This window comes from Strigops habroptila, chromosome 1 (assembly GCF_004027225.2).
Source record: "Strigops habroptila isolate Jane chromosome 1, bStrHab1.2.pri, whole genome shotgun sequence".
Classification (NCBI taxonomy): domain Eukaryota; kingdom Metazoa; phylum Chordata; class Aves; order Psittaciformes; family Psittacidae; genus Strigops; species Strigops habroptila.
This window is the reverse complement of record NC_044277.2, coordinates 136,199,733-136,219,863: the sequence shown is the minus strand read 5'-3', so window position 1 is coordinate 136,219,863 and position 20,131 is coordinate 136,199,733. Positions and strand designations below refer to the sequence as shown.

General features: G+C 37.2%; 1 protein-coding gene across 3 annotated transcripts in view; it reads left to right on the top strand.

Moving 5' to 3' along the window:
- ZNF385D (zinc finger protein 385D) overlaps positions 1–19,872 on the top strand; it is a 411,668-nt gene extending 391,796 nt beyond the window's left edge. For all 3 annotated transcript variants that reach the window (XM_030499873.1, XM_030499879.1, XM_030499886.1), the window contains 4 exons: positions 8,445–8,678; positions 10,582–10,760; positions 12,158–12,259; positions 16,543–19,872. In XM_030499873.1, coding sequence (XP_030355733.1) covers positions 8,445–8,678; positions 10,582–10,760; positions 12,158–12,259; positions 16,543–16,776 — 749 coding nt within the window. In that variant the 3' untranslated portion in view covers positions 16,777–19,872. The remainder of the gene's footprint in view (positions 1–8,444; positions 8,679–10,581; positions 10,761–12,157; positions 12,260–16,542) is intronic.
- Positions 19,873–20,131: the final 259 nt, after the last annotated feature.

The following is a 20,131-nucleotide window of genomic DNA, read 5'->3' as shown; positions in this document are numbered from 1 at the left end:
ATTTTAAAAGTTAGAGTTTAGATGGAGGTTTTAAAGAGGACATTGAACTTGCTTATAATGAAAAAAAAAAATCAACTCCCTGCTTAAAATGGAGAGCGTTCCTATGCAATCTGCAGTGAAGTTCACTCATTCTTTCCTTGTTCCATTTGATTAATGAAAGCAATGTATTTTCTCTCCTTCTGCCAGTGATTAATACTTCTCAGCACTCCTTTGTTTTTGGTGGCAGATTGCTGGGGGAGAGATTCCACAGTAAATTGGTTTTGATATCAAGTTTTAAATAGGCTTTGCCAGCCTGCTTGTTCTGTGAAGAATACTTCTCAGTTCTCAGTCTCCAGTACTTTATACCCTGGACTGTGCCTGCTCTATTTCTCTGTTAAAGAGAAAGGAGTATGGAGAGGAGAGCCCCTTTCAAAGCTCACTTCCATCACTGTAGCTGAAAGAGACCAGCTTGACTGCTGCTTCCTTCCCCATGTCTGCAGGGTAGGCATGTGGGGACAGCAGGAGTAGCAGGCAGAGACTGACTGAATCAGTTAAGTATTAGCCTCAGTAAGGGCAATTTGTTATTCCAGGTATGTGGCTTGAGTCAAAGCTTTAATGGGTGTTTGGGTGGGGAGGTAATCTTTTGAAGCCATTGCTGTCAGTGGCACAGACAAAAGTTGCTCCTTGAATTCTCCTTGGGGAAGTACTGCCTCCAGTACTGACTACGTATAATTCAACTACCTAGACCTTGGTGGTGAGGCAGGGCCCATTTTTAAGTAATATTTTGGACTGCCTACACCAGTGATTCACACAGTGCCAAAGATGTTCCTCGACACAGGAATGCAATCATCCATTCATTTCCACTGCTAGAGCTGTCTCTGGATGACTTCTGGCCAAAGTTGAATCTCCCAGATATCCCTGGGCATAGTCTGGAGTTCAATATGAGCCAAAGAACAACAGGCAGTTCATATGCAGCTGGCCTGTTTTGGAGGATAAGAGTTTAATAACACAGGTGGGGACTGCTGTGCACATGTTGGCCTGCATGCTGCAGAAAGGTACATTCCAGGCAAATTTGTTTTGCTCTAGTATATCTTAGAAAAATTTTTCTTTAGTGGGCTTTAAGCTTTTAAGGACTCATTTTCAATTCCTTGGTTTTTTACTCTTGGTAAACTCCACTGATGCTCAGTTTCTGTTTGTGCATTATGGTGAGCTACAAATATATTTTTGATTGTGTTTGCTTTTACTTAAAAGTTGGGAAATGCATATTGAAGCAAGTACAGATGTAAAACTGGTGGCAGTTTGCCAAGCGTAGCCTTTGATGTTGCTAATCATGAGACACCTATAGGACAGGATAATACAGCTTTCCTTCTATATATGTGATCAAACCACCATGTGCATGTTTTATTCTTTATTTTAAAAGCAGTATTTTACATTGCAGCCTCCAAAATAAAAATTTAACTATCGAAATGAAATCTAACACCCTGCTTTAAGTATAAGTGTCAAGTTAGAGTCAAAATAGAAAATGTGTTATTTTAGCAGGGCCACTGAGACCACAGTCTGCAAAAATCCTCTTTGCACTTGACTGTGAGCTTCACCCTTTAAACAAACACTTTGTCCTGGTTTCAAATTCAATTTTTCACAACACAAGTCTTATTAATTAGATGGCAAGAGTAGCTACAGCCAGTGACATGTTCTTCTCCTGCAGCTCCTTTTGTCGGGACTCTCACTTGTCCTGATGAAAGCTATTTTACTTCTGCCTGGCTGAGGAGAAATCTATATAATAGAAAGGACAGCTCAGTGCCCAAACACAGCCGTCACCAAGAGTTACTTAAAATAACTTGAAAAATAAATGGTTTCTCCTCATTGTCTCCTTTCCTTCCAGTCATATTTTTGTCAGGAACATTTGCCCGAGAACCCAAAACTCAGACACAGTGTGACATTTCCCTACCTTCTGCCTTCCCTTTCCACAGGCGTTTTACCCCCAGCTGTTGCTGTTGCTGCCAGCTCTGTTCAATTAACCTCAACAGGAATGCAGTCATCCCTCTGCGGTTCATCCTGTTCAGGATTAATGAACTGTGCTTTAAACCAAAGGAACTGCTACGAAAAATGAGGTGTAGTTTCATTAGAAAATCGTGTACTGCTAATTAATGAAGAAGGTAATTTTAGGACTTGGCAGAATTGAGTTGAACTGGAGAAAAAAATCTACAGACCAAATATGTGAAGTTTACTACTTTGTCTTCACTCTTGCTCTCTCTGTGGACACCTTTCGTCACCAAACATCCTGTTTTCTATCTCACTCCCATTAGGTCACCACCAAGGCATGTCACCAGGCGTCATGGTATAAAGGCAGCAGTAAAACCACTTGTGGAACCACTTGCTTCTTCATCCTTTGTTTCTGAGTGACGAGTGTGTATAATGTAATTTATTTAAGTGTTAAAAAACAAGGACTGGTCAAAATACTGAGGTCATTGCTTCACCAGTTATGAACCAAGAAAATTCCTGGTATTTGACTTTCATGCTGGTCCTGGGAAAGTTTGCAGTCCTTCGGTTTCCCAATAGTGCTTGTTCTGTACATTTGAGCAAAAGTTTGGGCCATACCTCGGGTACATTCATCCTTTCACTTTCTGGGTATCAAAAGCAATCATGATGGACACCTAGACAAAGCAAAGTGACAAGGAACTTTAGAAAAAAAAGTTGCTGAAGAGACAGTGCAGTGTCAGGGAAAAGGAGAGAAAACAGGCGCGTAGCTGGTGTTTAAAGATCAGAAAAGGCAGCTCATAAAAAATTTTCAAATTCTGTTTCTGTTTGGTCATACGCAACTTTGTTAATTACTTCAGAGCTCTTGACTCTTCCATTATAGCATGTTAATAAGTACCCATCCTGGAAAAGATCAGGTAACTATCAAGATTTCCAATATTTCATGTCCTTACTGAAGGAGGTCTTATCATTAAGTAAACTGTCAGTCAAATACTTTGATCCTTTATACCAAAAAACCTGTATGTACAATACTTAACTCTATACCATGTTGTTGTAAATAGGTTTTTCTTACAAAATAATTTACGTGGATCCTTCCAAATTCTAAAAATATACTTCTGACTCTCCAAGTAAAAGATAATTCATTCTGGGAAGGATGTATCTATAAAGAATAGATTGAATCCAGGCTTTGAATATAAAACAAAGTCTAATGACTGGAATTTTCATATATGATACTGAGAGAATTTTCTGTACAACATACTGTAATGGGCCAAATATTCACCAACCACAAAATATGCAAGTTTGTATTCTGTACATATAAAGGAGGAGGAGTTGATACATTTGAGTCAAAGTTCCTTGAAGTATTTTGTTTAAGAGCCAGAGCTAGCCAGTGTGCTAGCACACATGCTTGTGTTTTAGCATGTAAGTACAGAAAGTTAGCCAAGCACTAAAAGAAAAAGTCAGTTGCAGTTATTTTGGGGATGGTACTTTGGGTTTTTTTTTTGTACTCCATTGTTGTATTTATAGATTCAAAAGAAATTACGTCTTATCTTCAAATGTAATTACTGCAGAGGACATGGAAAATGGGCTTTTCAAATCAGCCCAAGGAAACTCAGGACCTGGTTCTTAGTAGGCAGTAAAATAATATGCTGAGTGTCTTTTGGACACACCAATGTCAAGCACCCATACGGAGCATTCTGTTACTTGATGCGGGTTTGTTACAAGGGAGTCAGCTGACAATGTTTTTGCAATATGAAGAGGTCTTGTAGTATAATGAAATATTTCACATCAAGTTCTGTTTATTATGAAAAAGAATGTGCTTTCTAGTTTCTGCAGGGGGTGGGTTGTTTAAGGTGGGATTTTTTGGTTTTGGGGGGTTTTTTGTTGAGTTTTTCTTTTTCCTGGACAGCATGATGGGCCAAATGCTCAATCCTTTTATGTCAAAGGCAAAGTTTGATTTAAATGAGACCAGAATGCATGGGTATGTGCTATGTCAGATATTTTTAAATGCATGCCACTTGAGATTGTGGAATTAAAAACACATTCATAAATAGTTGTTATTTCTTTGAAGTCAAATCTCTGTGGGTCTATTTATGGCTTCAGGATAAGAAATTCTTACGCATAGTAGCAAGAACTGATGAGTAAAACTTTCACATGGTCAGAAGAAAAACATGAGTTGTAATTTTCTGTTTCTTCAACCTAAAGAAAATTCGTGAGTTTTGTAGCTGGGATATAAATTTAATCCTGCTTATTCAGGAGGACTTTAATCACACACTTTCAGTTTTCCACTTGAACTATGGTATCTGTAGTACCCAAAGGAGTCAATTCTCATAGAATGTTTTTCATCTCGCTTTGTCGTCTTGTTAAAATATATCTTTGATTTTGCCAGTGAACAAAATTAGATCTTAATGTAACTTTTTTCTTTTTTCTTCTTTTTCATATTTTTAATTTTTATTCTGTGGCTATATTAAGACCAGGAACACAAATGGATTATTGTGAATCCTGAAGTGTTCCCTTTTTTTTGCTGCTGGAGTCCAGTTCCATACAATATTAGCAATCAGCTTCTATGCCAAAGCCAAGCAGTGACAGTTGCAATAATGAATATTTGCTGCAGGCCACTGGTATGAAAATAGCACAATGCTGCAAGCCTGCGTCACCAGAAACAAATCTTCCATTTGACTATGACTGAATTCTCAGCTCTATTTTAGATCATTTGTTATTGAAATAGTTCTTAAAGCATTGTCATAATATAATGTTTAGAAATGCTGATTCAGTCTTCAAGGCATCAATTCAAATGCCTTCCTATTCCTTTTTGGTGTTTTTGTTGTTGATCTGGTTTATGGTTTGGGGTTTTTTTAATCCCTTATACCTTTAATGCTGTGCCCTGTATTTAGGGCACTGAAATGCATATAGGCAGCAATACTGTAATATATTCAAAGAGACTCACGCTGGTTAGGTTAGAAGTTCTGGTGAGAAAAGGATTTGAATTTCCTCTTTTCTTGTTTCTCAAGCTTTCTTGTAAGCTCAATTGACAGCTATTACAATGTTTCCTCTTTAATTCCTGCAGATAATTCTAAAGTTTATATGAAGAGAAGCAGCTTTAATCTGTGCTGGCTTTTATATGATGAACTTGGATGGTTTTCTTGTCTACGTTTTGATGTCATTAATGTATTCACATTAGTGGAATATATAATGTATTTATATAGGACACCTTTTGAAAGTGCAGAATATATACACTGAACTTTGATTATTTTTATTTTTTTTTTAGTTGAAGGATATGAAGAATTTAACATTTTTATTTTAATTTCTATATACAATGCTGCTTTCACACATGCATCTCAAAATACCCGCAAAAGGACTAACTAAATCGATTGTATTTTCTTTCCACTTCAAAATAATTACATAGGGAAATACTAGATCAACATAGATAAAGGAGGTCAGATATTTGAAGCCGAATAAAATCTGCAGTTATTTAAGTTTTTGTTGGTTTTCATTGCCTCAGATTTTCCTATGGGAAATATTGAAATGAAGACCTATATTATGCTTAGGGCAGAATACTGACCCTTGCACTGCAAAGCTGGTAAATGGTGATTTAAGTATGATGTACATACCTAATGTCCTGCAAGATTAGAATGAGCACCAAACTTGCCATCAACCCTGAGAGAATGTTAATGTCTTTCCCTCTCCCTGGTGCCATCTGCACTCCGCCTTCCTTTTTCACCAGGAAAGTACATTGGCTAAACCTACTACTGTATGGTAGGACCAGGATGGAGAAACTGAAGTTTTAAAAGCAGTGTTATGTACTGCTGGGATTGGGCTTTTGAGGAAAATAATTTCACTGTAGCAGCTTTCAACTGAAGGAAAGCCAACACTGACTTTCAGATTCTCTGGGATGGGAAAGGAGTGACTAGTTAATGTATAATTTTGTGGACAGATCTACAAATGCTTCATTTACTCATCAGTTTCCCAACAAAAGGCTTAATATTTTAAAACAGGGGTTTTTTTCAAACATTGTTGTAAAATACTGTAAAAAAATAATAAATAAGAACAGAATGTTCAGCAAGGTAACATTATTCCTTCTGCACTAGTATTTGACATGTACAGTACTTTCAGGATATAACCACCTCCAGACTCACTCTCAGGAAAAAAATACTTTGATGAGGTCTTAAGCAGGATCTTATTTTTGCTATATGCTTTAATGCCTGGCAATATGTAGAATATTCACATGACAAACTCTGCTTTCTTGATTTTTTAAATAATAATTGTTAAAAAACATTTGGGTTTAACAGTTAAATGGGAGAATATGTAGAAACATTACAAAATATACACTGTATAGAAATTAATAGGTCTTGAAGGTTCAAATTCCTACTGATTGAAAGGAATCATACAAGGGTTGCTCCTGCAGATATTTGGTTAGCCAGTTTCAAGTCCTCCAGTAGGCAGTATTTCTGGATTTCTGTAGGTAAGCTATTCCCAATCTTTAATATTAGAACAAATCTCCTGATGTGTAATCTAAGCCTTTCTTGGTGTAATCCAATAGTTTGTGTCCTTTTACGAGGGATCAGGGAAAAGAGTTTATTCTCTTACTTTTAGCTGCCTTCTACAGATATAAAAAATGTTTTCAGTGTTTACCCTTCATCTTCCGTATTCACAATCCATGTTTTTTAAACATCTAATTTGTTTTGGCTTCCTCTTCTTCTTCTTGGTTTCCATTTGTATTGCTGCTGGATTAACAACAAAGCAAGTAATTTTTCATTTTTGACTTTGCAGTCACCAGACTGGACACAGGGCCTTTAACCGCTGATTAGAGGAGAAAAAAATAATTCATATAGCTTTCACTTTGGACTTCCAATATGAGGGGGGGACTGTTTCATAACACGATGATATGAGAGATCTCTGTGCATCTTGTTACCTGCTACTGAAAGCTTTTTCTCAAAAACAAGCAAAGAAAACAACACAAAAACAAACAAACAAACAAATCCTGAAAGAGTAGTTTTGAGGCTGTTGTTCTTCATCCTGTTTTAATAGATCAGATTAATCCTACTGAGTGTGGACTCCTGCAATTGTCTTTGCTGAAAAGTATCTAATTTTCTAGACTGTTTCTCAGAATTGTTTTGAATCATGTCTCTGTGTTTGTGCTTGCTCCCAGTTTGCTATTGTCTGCTAAGGTATTAGGTATGTTCTTCATTAATGAAATGGTTGAACAGTCTGAAACACACTTCTGCAGCATCAGTTAGTTGTGTCCCTCCTGCACCACAGCACATACTGAGATCTATCAGCAAAAGAATTATTATTTTGCCTATTCTAATAAATTGCACTGAATAAAGTACAGTACAGGTAGAGCACTACTAACACCAAGGGATGTATGAAAGAAAATTAGCTGTCTATGTTGGAACATACCCAATTCCAGCGATATCTCCGTTAAGTAACTGTGATTTCTTAGAAGAGAAACTGCTACTCAGTAGGACTTAATATGACAAAATACAACACTGCAAAGCTAGAACAGCTGCTGTCCTTTCTCTCCTTCTCCTGTCTCTTACTTGCCATCTTCTCCACTGGCTCAGTACCGGATCTTGCTGTCCTCTATCCTGCTAAGTACTTAACTACCATATGAGACTGCCATATCCAAATTTCATCTATGTATTATTCAAACCACAATATCATTGTGTATTTTCTCTCTCTTGGATTTGAAAACTACAGAAAAAGCACAAGTTCTTAGATGCAAGCACTAAGTTTGCAAATAGGTTTAGGTTTATAATATGCTTACAGTTTTTCCAAGCATAGCACTGATATGCAAAATGGAAATCTTATTAGTGTTTGTGTAGATCTTAGATATAGAATTTTGTATATTTAATTACTATTATTAGTATGTATTGTTATTATGTAATAGTGGATAATAATAATATATGGATAAATGTATATTGTGTATTGTTCATTACCTATATTTTAATATTAGTTCTGGCTAATATCAACTGAAGCATCAATTTAACATTTTATTTTATCAGATATCAAGAACAGACAATTATTTTAATATTAGTTTTAATACAGAATGGTAAAACTTTAGCTTGGCTACTCACAATCATTGTAAGTATTATGTGATACTATGGCAGTTTATGCATCTGAAGTGCTACATATAAATTTTAACTGACTATTATAATGGTAAATTACACAACCTCTTCTAGTGGATTATCTTTCAGTTGCACAGTGCAGTTTTAATGATCTGTCTTTTCAGTTTATGAATTCTGTATTTACTGGGTGTTAGCACAATGCAGGAGACAGAATACATGGCATTTCAATACATGGGAGTGCTGTATTTTGTAACCACAAAAAATACAAAGAATAAGGTCAGATTTAGTTCATTGTCATTAGTCAAACCATCACCAGCACAATCTGGCTCTCTGTGCAGTTACAGCATTAGGATGAAAACAAGCAAATGCCAAAGGTCAAAACCCCTTTTTTTGTGTTTCCTTCCATCTCCTCTCTGCCCACAGACGTTAACACAGGGACACCAGCAATATCAACAACGACAACCGTGGAAATCCGGAAGAGCAGTGTTATGACAACTGAGATCACCTCTAAAGTGGAGAAAATCCCCACAACAGCCACTAGCAGCACCACATGCCCTTCCGTGGAGACTGAAGAAGAAAAAGCAAAAAGACTGCTGTACTGTTCACTATGCAAAGTTGCTGTCAACTCTGCCTCGCAGCTGGAGGCGCACAACAGTGGTGAGATGGAGCAGTGCTTGCTTTTCTCCTTTTTTTCCTTCTGTCTCAAGAGCTGTGCAATTATCTTCCTCTGAATAGATTAGATCTCTTGCAGCAGGGGACAAAGAGGTGGCAGAAAACTGGCAATTACAAGGAATTCATTAACTATTAAAGAATAAAAATGACAGGCGAAGAGGCTTTCATAAAGGGGGAAGAAAGGAATTTTATTGCATGCAAGTTACCCATTTTCTTACATTTTAGCTTTTGCAGCTTCCAAACCTTATAGAGCTAAATGACAGCTCATGCTTCATTACCTTTGGTGTTCAGAGTTTGCGTAGTTTTGTTTGTGCCAGCTAGCAAACTGAGTATGAATCCCATTAGTTTTGTTTGAAATCTAACAAATTAAGGCTGAAAGAGGGAGCATCAGTTGGAGTCCAGTAATGAGAGTTAGGATTCTTAGCTCCATATTGTCTGTTAATAACCTGTTAAAATTATATATATTTTCCCTTTGTTTTCATCAACTGATAGCAACTGCTGTATGAGAGTTTCTTAATTTCCAAAACTTTTCTTATCATTAGAGCTAGTAGCTTCAATAATTTCCAGTAGTAGCAAGACATCGTTCACAGTCACTATTTTAAGCTTGTCATTTATTGGCTGGTTAGCAGAGTTAAAAGATCTTGGGATTTAATATGGTGGCAATGACCACCTATAACCATCCTACAGACAATCCCCTGGTTTTGGATGTCAGGGGTTACCTGCCAGCAGGGTAAACAGATTTAAGAGACAGACAGAGAACCTTAGGTTTGAAACATAGAGACAGTGATCATATACCTGCAGCAAAATGATCGGTGGTTTCATGATGTAATAAAATAGGAATTAGCTTTGGCATGTCTCAAGAATCCACTTAAATTAAAAAGGAAATGATAATTTGTTGGTATTCATGAGAAACAAAGCCTCGTCAGTTTTGTATGCTGTGTTTCATGTGTGCCAGGTCTTCAAATGGTGAAAATTCAACTTCATAAAGCTATTTAACTTCACATGAGGGTTAGACTCAACGTTTTTCTGATCAAGATGAGAGTCAAAACATTATTCTTAATATTTAAACACAACCTTCCAAGTTTTTGCTGTCTATGCTGATAAACAGTGTGTGTGCTAACATACATGCATGCTTGTAAACATGTACATGTGAGTGCATATAGCAATTGTCAGTGGAACACTAGTTCTGTACACAGTACTAGTCTGTTATCATCACAGCCTGCCTGTGTGGAAGTCAATAGTATAAGAAATTGTTCAGTCTGAATAAAGGTAAAGCTACAGGACACTATTGTTTTCTATCCAATCTTTATTTTCATAAAAAACTCAAGTGCATTTTTCTCACATGTATGTTTCTCGCACATTTTGGTTTCTGTCCAGGCCATTAAGGATCCATAGGTTGCTGCCAGAAAGCTCTGCCCCTTTTTGATTTGGAGGCTAATTAGTTAATTACAGATTTAAGTGTAAGCTGCATAAGACATACTGTTTATCAATCCATTCAGGAGGACTACAAATCAAATCCAACTACATCTTTAATAGCTAAATTACTCTTCTTTTGCAGCTACAGTTCAGGTCTTATTAGCAGCAGGAGTTAATGAGAAAAGTCACACCCATTTAACTTCACATCAGGATACCTGATTGTGCCACTACTTACTGGTGTGGCTGCTTTGTTCTAGTGCATTACCTACAGGTATGTAATTTAATAATGAAATATCAGATGTTAAATACTGTTACATTGGTATAAATCAGATACAGACAAACACAGGCATATTCCAAGGACAGCATGTGGCACCAAGCTGAGGTTCATATGATTCTTTTAAAAAGAAAATAAAACAATGAATGCAACCCAATTGCCAAAGTTGTTTCTGTTTCCCATGTCTAATGTCTCCAGGGACTAAGCACAAAACTATGCTGGAAGCTCGGAATGGAAGTGGAACCATAAAAGCCTTTCCCCGGGCAGGCGTAAAAGGCAAAGGACCTGTGAATAAAGGAAACACAGGCCTTCAGAACAAAACATTTCACTGTGAAATATGTGATGTGCACGTAAACTCTGAGACACAACTGAAACAGGTACTCAGCTAGCTTACATACTGTGAATCCTTGGCTGTTCTTTGTTTTCATGATGTTAAAGTACCAACACAGTCAGCATGTGTCAGTCTTAACAGTTTGCATCCAAATGGAGCTTACAGATTTTGCCCTTTGTATTTGGCTGTCATGCTGTATATTTTGGTTTGGATGTGATTTTCCCTTACACAGAATATGTTTTCTCAAAATCTCTTGATTACTTGATGATCTTAAAAGGTCTTTTCCAACCTAGTTGAATCTATCATTCTACATATATTTCTGTAAAGAGTTATGGAAGCTGTAAGCTGCAACATGCTACAACTATCTTTAGACTACTGTAATTGTCATGAGCTAATAAACCCTGCCATTTAGTGTACTGCATGATATTGGCCTTGACAACAATGTGGAGGTGGGTGCAGGCAGTACTTTCACAGAACACTGAATTACCTGCTTAGAAATGCAGGATGGAGAGGATTTGTAATATTTTTTTATCAGCGTTACTCTGCAACTGAGAAGCATGACCTCTAAATTGCAATTACACTGTTATGTTCAGTCATTCTTCAGATGAACAAAGCCTTTGTTCTGAAAAACACTTAATTTAATTCTATATGCCTTTTGGAATTAAATACTTGTTAGGGAACTTTACAAGAATGAAGATAAATTCACTAATGGACAATAGCAATACTTGTCTTCTGCTTTCAGGGAAAAAAAAAAAGCCCAGTTCTTTTGTCTTTTTTTTTGGGGGGGGGACAACTGTTGAGAATGAAAATCAAAATAAAAATATAGTACTGAAAAAGGTCCTTTACGTCTAATACTGCAATAAAGTCTGTTGAGAAGGATTTTTGTAAAATATCATAAATTTCATGAAGAAGATAGTGGATTTTGTGGGGGTTTTTTTCGCTTAGTTTGATATGTGGCCATCTTTCAGCTGAAATCTTAAAAAGATCTTCAAGCTTCTTAGGGATTTAAACAATTTTGACCTTCCTCTCTGGCCCCCTTCCAATAGAGGATACTCTACTATCTAATATTCTGCCAAAATTTTTTGTCAGCAGTGGATTGAATTTGATGGGTGCTTTATAGATAGGGAGGAATTTTTCAAAGGCTTCTGTCTTTGACCTGATTCAGGTCCTGTTGAAGTTAGCAAAGGTGATAAAATAATTGACTACAGGGGAAGCAGAGCTGAACTGAGCACTGTTGAAAATCACAGTTCCAATATGTGATACACAAAGAATCGTTCAAATTGGAATAGACCCTGTTTCCATTTGTTATTGAATTAGTCAAAGTAATGTTGCTGTAGGGAGCAGTAGCCTTCAGTGTTGGAACACCCTTATGTAAAGCAGGATCTGAAATGATCTATTAAAGAACTATCACCCTTCCCCCCCCCCCCCAATGTGTTTTAACAGCACATAAGCAGTAGAAGGCACAAAGACAGAGCTGCTGGGAAGCCACCTAAACCTAAATACAGCCCTTACAACAAACTCCAGAAGGGAACACATCCTCTAGGGGTAAGTCAAACACCTTTTTTATTTTACTTTTGTTTTAACGAGGCTGAGTATGGGTTTTAAAAAATGTAGGTGGAAAAAGGATTAAAATGAGAGGAATAGTGTCAGCAATGGGAGTATACAAGTATATGAGCCCATGGAAGCCCACAAGGGACTTTTTATATACTCTTGTGGGTGTTGACTACAACCTGTGAGTCCTCAGTTTTGTAGCTGCTCTGAATAACCCCAGGAAAGAAGCTTGTTTCAAAGGTAATTAAAGAGCAAAAGATGAAAGAAACATCCAAATGTCAAACAGGATTTTTCCAGTTTTCACCAGGGACAATAGTGATGAAATGGCTAAATAATACTCTATAAAACATGAAACCTTCCTTCTATTTAGAAAATTATTCAGATAACAATTGAAGTAATTGAAAAAAATCCATCTCTCAATTCATTCCACTCAGTTTCAGGATAGTTTTGGTCACATTTTTGGTTGCCAGGATAAAGTATCTGTAACACAGTTCTTACTAGTTTCAATAGCTGAGAGAAATGTTTATTTTTTAATAAAAACCACTCTCAGATCCTGCCATTAGTTAAGAAACAGTTTATATTGTGGGTGGGTTAGTGAAACATCTGACGTTTATCTCCATCAGATAAACTGCATGATTGTTTTATGTGCTGTAGTGTTTTGTAAGGGTTTATAGATGTTTTTGGCAGAGGGAGGATGTTGAATTATTGGCCTTATAGATATTAGCTCCTTATTCCTTGACCATCTTCTCCAGTGCAGACAGAATATGGAGCTTTTTTTCTGTGAAAACCCAGTTCTCTTTAAGTTAATGCTCTCTTCTGGACAACAGAAGCTTGTCTTTGTTGAGGCCACCCTTATGAGTGGTACATTCATGCATGATTCAGTTGGGTAGGAGCTTTCCTAAATGTTGTAGCATAATGCAGCGCCACATTCTGGTAGATCCACTCATACGGATATAGCCTCATAGGGTTTTCCAGTAATCCACCAGGAAGACCAAGGTCTCCAGTACATATAAGCTATGCTGAAAGGAATAGAAAATATGTGTGAGGTAAGTAGGACAAGGAATCACTAAAGCCTCTCTGACAGGATTATTATTCCTTTAGGAAATTTATTGTTTCCTAGGGGATGAAAATAACTATTACATTACTGTTACTGTTGTGCAAAGTTCTATATTTACAAATTTTTGTAATGGTGATTTTATGAGAACTCCAGCCAGGGTCATTTAGTTGCTGCATAGATAAATAAAGGCAATGTATCCTTTTCCTACTCCCTCACTCCCAGTTGCTCACAACATACAAGTCAGGCCAGAGATGAGAAAAGAGACAAAGGGAGTTTAAGAAGGAGAGAATGAGTTAGTAATAGATGAACAGATATGTGTAGTAGAATGGAGGCTGCACTTAGAAAGGATGACAGCAGTTCTCTATTTAGTCTTTTTGGTTCTGAATAGAAAAAATACCAAAATTTCTGTCACTTGAAATGCAGAATGGCACAGCAACAAGGCAAAGACGTGCTAATTTAACTTTGAATGTAAATGTTTTTGATGAGCTCTAGATTTTTCTTTACTCCCCATTAATTTTTCAACTCATTTACTGTCTCTGAGTTTGCTTCAATGGAAATTAAACGGATAATGGTTACTTTACTTTTGTTGTTGACCTGTGTGTTGATTAATGCTTGCAGAGTATTGTATATGCTAAAGATTGCTAGTTTTGCAGCTATCTTGAAAGCAGAACCATGTTGATAAATTAACTACAAAGCTATCTAACTTCATTAGAAGTTTCTGATTCCTCCAAGAATGGTAAGATAGCCCTAGCCTTTTAATATAAAGAGTCACATAAAATCTTTGTTCTTCATGACAAAAAAAATGTGTGAACATCACCAAATTTTTTTCGACAGCAGTTAGAAAAAGGACATACTAGATTTTCGTAGATTTTCATAGCTTTTCTAGACCAAAACCTTTCCAATGCCATGTTTTCAGTATCATCTGTACTGCTTTGCCTGGTCTGGTTTTGCATGCTTCAGAGGAAACTTTATGAATTCCCATGGTACTATTGCAGAGTTTAATCTTGTAATCTTGTAATATTGGGACTTACTGGAATTTTCTTCAAGCCACAGATGTCCAGCATTTATAAAATACTACACTGAAGAGAAAAAGTTTATCAGACATATGATAGTCCAAACTTTCTGCAGTAAAATAACTCTTAGGAAAAACATCCTTCACTCGAAATTCTAGACCTCAATCAGAGCCCTGTTGTTTTGGGCTGGGGCTTTCTGTACTTTGTACACAGGATTTTTTTTTTCTGTCTGTTCTAAACAGTATTTACTAAAAACTGTAAGGAAGGAGGAAAAAGTTAAATGCTCAGCAGGGAAGGAGACAGCTTGGATTGGTGGGTGTCACACTGATCAAGGAAAAGATCAGATTGTTGCTTTTCATAGGCACCATGAGGAATTTTGTATCCAACAAGTATTATATCCTCCTTTAAGAGAATAACAGAATCTGGTCCCCTTTGAGTATCTCTCTCAGAGCTTTAAAAAGACCTTGTGTCCAGCAGAGTTGCCAATGGGTATTAGGAAAAGTAAAAATCCTGTATCCATCTGGCTGGTAAAGAACCACAGATTTTTTTGAATATGGCAATAGTGTAATGATGAAACTGGCTGGTGGTTCATGCCAGAGTACTCCTGTCCTTACTTTCTGACCAGTCACTCACCCAGCTACTGTTGAGTTGAAGATATCAGATTGGTAGAGTTTACATTAATTATTTGAAAGCCCATTTCAATTCAAGAATGAGAAATTGTTTCCCTGAGAGTGAGAAGTGTCCATACTTTAAGGGTGGTGAGGCACTGGCACAGGTTGCCCAAAGAAGTGGTAAATGCTCCATCCCTGGCAGCGTTCAGGGCCAGGTTGGAAAGAGCCTTGGGCTGCATGGTCTAGTGTGAGGCATCCCTGCCCATGGCAGGGGGTTGGAACTAGATGATCTTAAGGTCCTTTCCAACCCTAACTATTCTATGATTCTATACTTACACTGAGATGTACCATGGCATGGTACATGTATTCATATTCTGTATATTCAATACCACATATTCAGGTTCATGTTCTTTGCAGAGGGCCTCACTCAGGTCATGCCAGGACACAGACTCACTAGAAGTCCATCAGAGCCAATGGGAACTTTTCTTTGCCAGTGGATGAGGTTTCTATTCTTATGTCAGAGTTATAAAACCAGAACAACAAAGGTATTCAGGCTCCTGGCCTCTCATTAGAAACTTGAAGTCCCACTGAAATGTGCAGAAATCTATATAGACTACTCTGATGTTCATCTGTATGCATATCAAATGTAAATTCTCGTAAATAATAATGGGCCTCTGTGAATATATTCAATCAGTCTAGGAAAAGCATCAGGGTTTGCGTTTTTGGGTTTGGTTTTTTTTTGTCTTTTTGGAAATTAAATGAGTTGTATTTGGTAATGCACAAGACTCATGATTTAAATGTTTTTAAAGCAGAAGCCTCAGCGACAGTAATAAAAATACCATATTCTGGCATGTGATATAGGGAAGTTTTTTTCATGACAGCATTTTAAAATATCTGCCACTTTTTCACAATCCTTTTAAGAGTGAACAGTATGTTAGTGAAAAATATCTGAAGACACAGCAGGATGACATAGGGCAGCACCCATAGAATTCATCACCTATTCGAACATGTGAAACATAGGAGATTTTCATAACGAGTGCAAGACAAACTTTGTTTATTTGCCTGTTCTCAGAAACAAGAGCTAATAAATAGGAGCTAGCTGGAGATCTTAATTTTAAGTAGAATTTGCATCCTAATGATAAAACAAAAGTACCTTCTTAGTCAGTCCAGGGAACAGGATATGTTTTCATTCTGCTGTGATCTCTATCATAAAGCTGTGCAGATGTGGAGGTCTTTCAACTGATGGCTAATTCTTCCTTATTTAATTCTTGCATGGTACATGCAGCATTACTTAGGTGCAGATTGCCCAGCCCCTATTTAGGTTTTCTTTGATTTCTAATCTCACGTTAAATTGTAAGTCTCCACAATAAGGTGTGAACATTGAAACTCTCTGTCCCCAGCCAAATCCTGCTCACTCTTGTCCAATGCACAAGATCGTATCTCCTGTCACAAGCCTGCAGCTCACAGAGTCAGTAGCCACTATGAGGCCTCTCTTGCCTGATTTTGTTCTTATCATCTGAAGTCAAGCTCCCCGTGGTGTTCCTAATATGAACAAATTATGTCTCTCTGTTTGTTTGTTTTCTCTCTTCCCCACAGGTAAAATTAGTATTTTCAAAGGAACCTTCAAAGCCGATGGCTCCACGAATCTTACCAAACCCGTTAGCAGCTGCAGCAGCAGCTGCTGCTGTGGCTGTGAATTCCCCCTTCAGTCTTCGCACAGCCCCAGCAGCCACCCTTTTCCAGACTTCAGCACTTCCTCCAGCACTCCTACGACCAGCTCCGGGGCCTATACGGACCACCCATACTCCTGTGCTGTTTGCTCCTTACTGAACTCCAAACAGGAATTAATTGTACTGCAATAATTTTTCAAATCAAAACAAACAAACAAACAAACAAAAAAAAAAAAAAAAGAAAATCAAGAACATTGAACTATGCAGTGTTTATTTATAGTTTAAAGTATATATGAAGAGCCAGGACTTTTGATAGAGAACTGAACAAATTCTAAAATGGGGAATGGGCAGTATTTTCTCCAGATGAGAACATTCCTCTTGAATATTGATCGTTTTAGAACTGATCTCCAGCATTGACTTGTAGTGACATATAAAACTTATGAAGCCTTTGACTGTGCTTTTTGGCACGTATTTCCCTGCAATGTCTTTCCTGCTTTATGAAACAACTTACAAATTTGTCTAAAGGGCATTAACTGGTTCCAGTGTACATAAAATACTTTATTCTGTAGATTAAAGAGGAAGGAAAAAAAAAAGAAACACTGTGAATAGTCGTAACCTTACCAATCCTCCTGCCAAATCAGCAGTTACTGGGTATTTATCTGAACAAAAGTAGATATAATAGATGTCTTGTAAAACAGTAGTATTGTGTCTCTATCTATGCCACTAGGTTTCTAACTGAGTTGCAAAAGACAAAATGAAAAATTATGTCACTTTGGTAAGTAGTCAAAAATGATGACAATAATGTGAAGCTGTTCCTGGTGAGCAAAAATTGTTTTCCTCACCCAGAGAAGAATGGGCATGAAGATAATCTATGATTAGGGAGAAGTAAATGGTAAAGAAGATTTAGTGAGAGAAAAAAAAAATATCCAGATGCTGTACACAGGATAGGTCAAACTTCTATTTAACTAAGAACGTATGTGTACAGTGTGTACTGTGTGTGTATATTCAAAAGGTGTAATACATACAGGATAGATCAATGTTTAAGGCATGCCAGTGGACAGCAAAAACTACACTCTTGTCCTGAAACAGGCCTGATACCTTAGTGTTGAGCAGACAGAAGACACAAATGGGTTGCGCAAAGTCATAACTAGCAAAGGAAAAGCAGGAGAGAAATCCCGGCCTCATTTAAGTCAGAATAAAGTTCCTTCTGACTGCAGTGTAGCCAGAATTTCATCCCAAGAATGGCACGTTTTTCTTTTATATCACACCAGTGGAAGTGTCTGTAGATCCAGGTAACATTTTTTGCAACAGGCTTAGTCTTAGAAGCAGATTTATTCTCTTGTTTTATTTTCTACTGATGTGATATAAAATGTCTTAATATACCTATAAAATGTAAACAGCAACACGTGAGATACATATTACAAGATAACTGCACATTGTGGGTCTGGAACAAATACAACCTTTAGGATCTGAAGGGACCGTTGAATTCTGTAGCTGACCTTTATATATGGACAGCTTAAAGCCTTATACATTTACTGTGAGGCTTAAAGGGGTTGACTGTGTCCCTTTAAAGTAAGATTTATCAGGGGTATATATAGATATATTGTATATATGTTAGAGTAAGAAAAATAACTTATAAACAGAAAATCTACTATATAAAATAATTATATAACCATTGAGTTTCACATGTGGGTCATTAAGTGGTAAGTAACAAACAGCAGAGAAAAAATAGACTTCTTGAATCTGATTCTTGCTGCCTGCTTTTTCCCATAGGGAGCTGAAAAGTATCTATTAATATTATGGAGTGCGCTGCTGAGTCGCATGCGACCACTCTGATGTGTAGCTAAGTGAAATACCTACCATACATTTAGGAGGAATAAAATTTAAAAACATAATTTAAGTTTAGATGTGGAAATTATTTGAAAGATTTTATTAACAGGTAGTAATGCAAAATATTGACCATGTGGTTGCTATAAGATGCTGCCTGTGGTTAATGTGGACAGTTGGAAGATACAGAGGATGGGAATATACAGCACTTTTGACTTGCAGTTCATCAGTGAGCCTTCCATATACGTTGGTATTTGCCATTTTTTAAACCTCTCTGCATTTAGATTTTATAAAAAAAATATATATATAAAAAGAGAGAAAGAAGAGGTTCCATGGATGTCTGTGTCCAAAGAATTCCAAAGAGATGCATTTATTTATCTACAAGTATTAAAATAAGTTCTATATTATGTATTTGTATTTCATCCAGTTTATTTGCAAACGTTTGTGCCTTGAAATGAAATGGGCTTTTGTTTATATCTAGTTCACTCCTATGTAGCCATGAAAAAGAAGTGATGGTGATTTCAGGGCTAATTACTAGCTGGGTTGCTTTGGCCCAATTTCCAAAATGAGTGTGAGTAAGTTCCCGAAGCCAAGTTTAGGCACCTAAATAACTAGGGGCTGACATTTAAAAGGGCTCCCTAACTCTACAGCTCCCAGTAAAGAGGCAGTAAACAAGCCAGCCTTCAAAACCTGCGCCTAGCACTCAATTTAGAAAATGCCTCATTTTATTTGGGTACATAAATGTAATGTAGTAAGGTTCAACTCCTCTTTGCAAAATCTTGGCCTTGGTCTTTTAAGCCTGCTTTCAGTCTTCCATCTTTTTGCAGAAGTTGTAGTACCATTGCCAGCTGTGTTCAGATTCCTCCTTGAACAGGGCACCACTTTTCAAGCTGTGCTCCGTGAACCACCATTTATCTCCAGAGCATTTCGTAATAGCCTGTGTAAGTAAGAGCTTGCTAAACAAGCAGAGGAAGACCAGCATTTTGGGAAGGGAGAAGATCTGGGCAGGCAATCTTTTCCCCATGAAAAAACACACAAATGGGAAAAGGGGAGACCCACAAATATCCTGTAGGCTCTTATGCACAGCCTTCTGGTGCATGGACACCTGCTGTACGTCCTGCCATGTTGTTATAATGCCATCAAAACCAACAGGCTAATCCTTGCCAAAATGTGGCCTGTGGCATGTATGGAGGCACAGTACTAAGGTCAGAGTTAATACAAGGTTTGCTAGAAATAAAAAGAACATCATTCCAACTACTTACATCAGCTAATTTGCAATGACACCTTCAGTTTACTTGGACCTCTTTTGTCACAGTGGTCTATGGAACAAGTTTTTGTTCACACAAGTCTCTTAAATTTCAGCTGTAAACAACAAACTCAATTCTTTTTATGTCTCTTACTCACTACCTAATAAAGGATAAAGCCTAAATGTTAGAATGCATAGTGGATTTTCTGTGCCTTGCTGTTCCACCCTGCTCTTGGTCAGTAACAAGTCAACATACCTGGGATGTCAGCACAACTGTTTTATTGCATATATATGTCAAGGAAAATATTGGCACAGCAATCTGATTGGGCAAGGGGAGCTTCCCGTCAAGGGTATGTCCACAGCATACAAAGAACTTGATAAAGGAGCTATTTAACAGAAGACACTTTATACCTACTTGTCAATACATCTAATATAGAGAGCA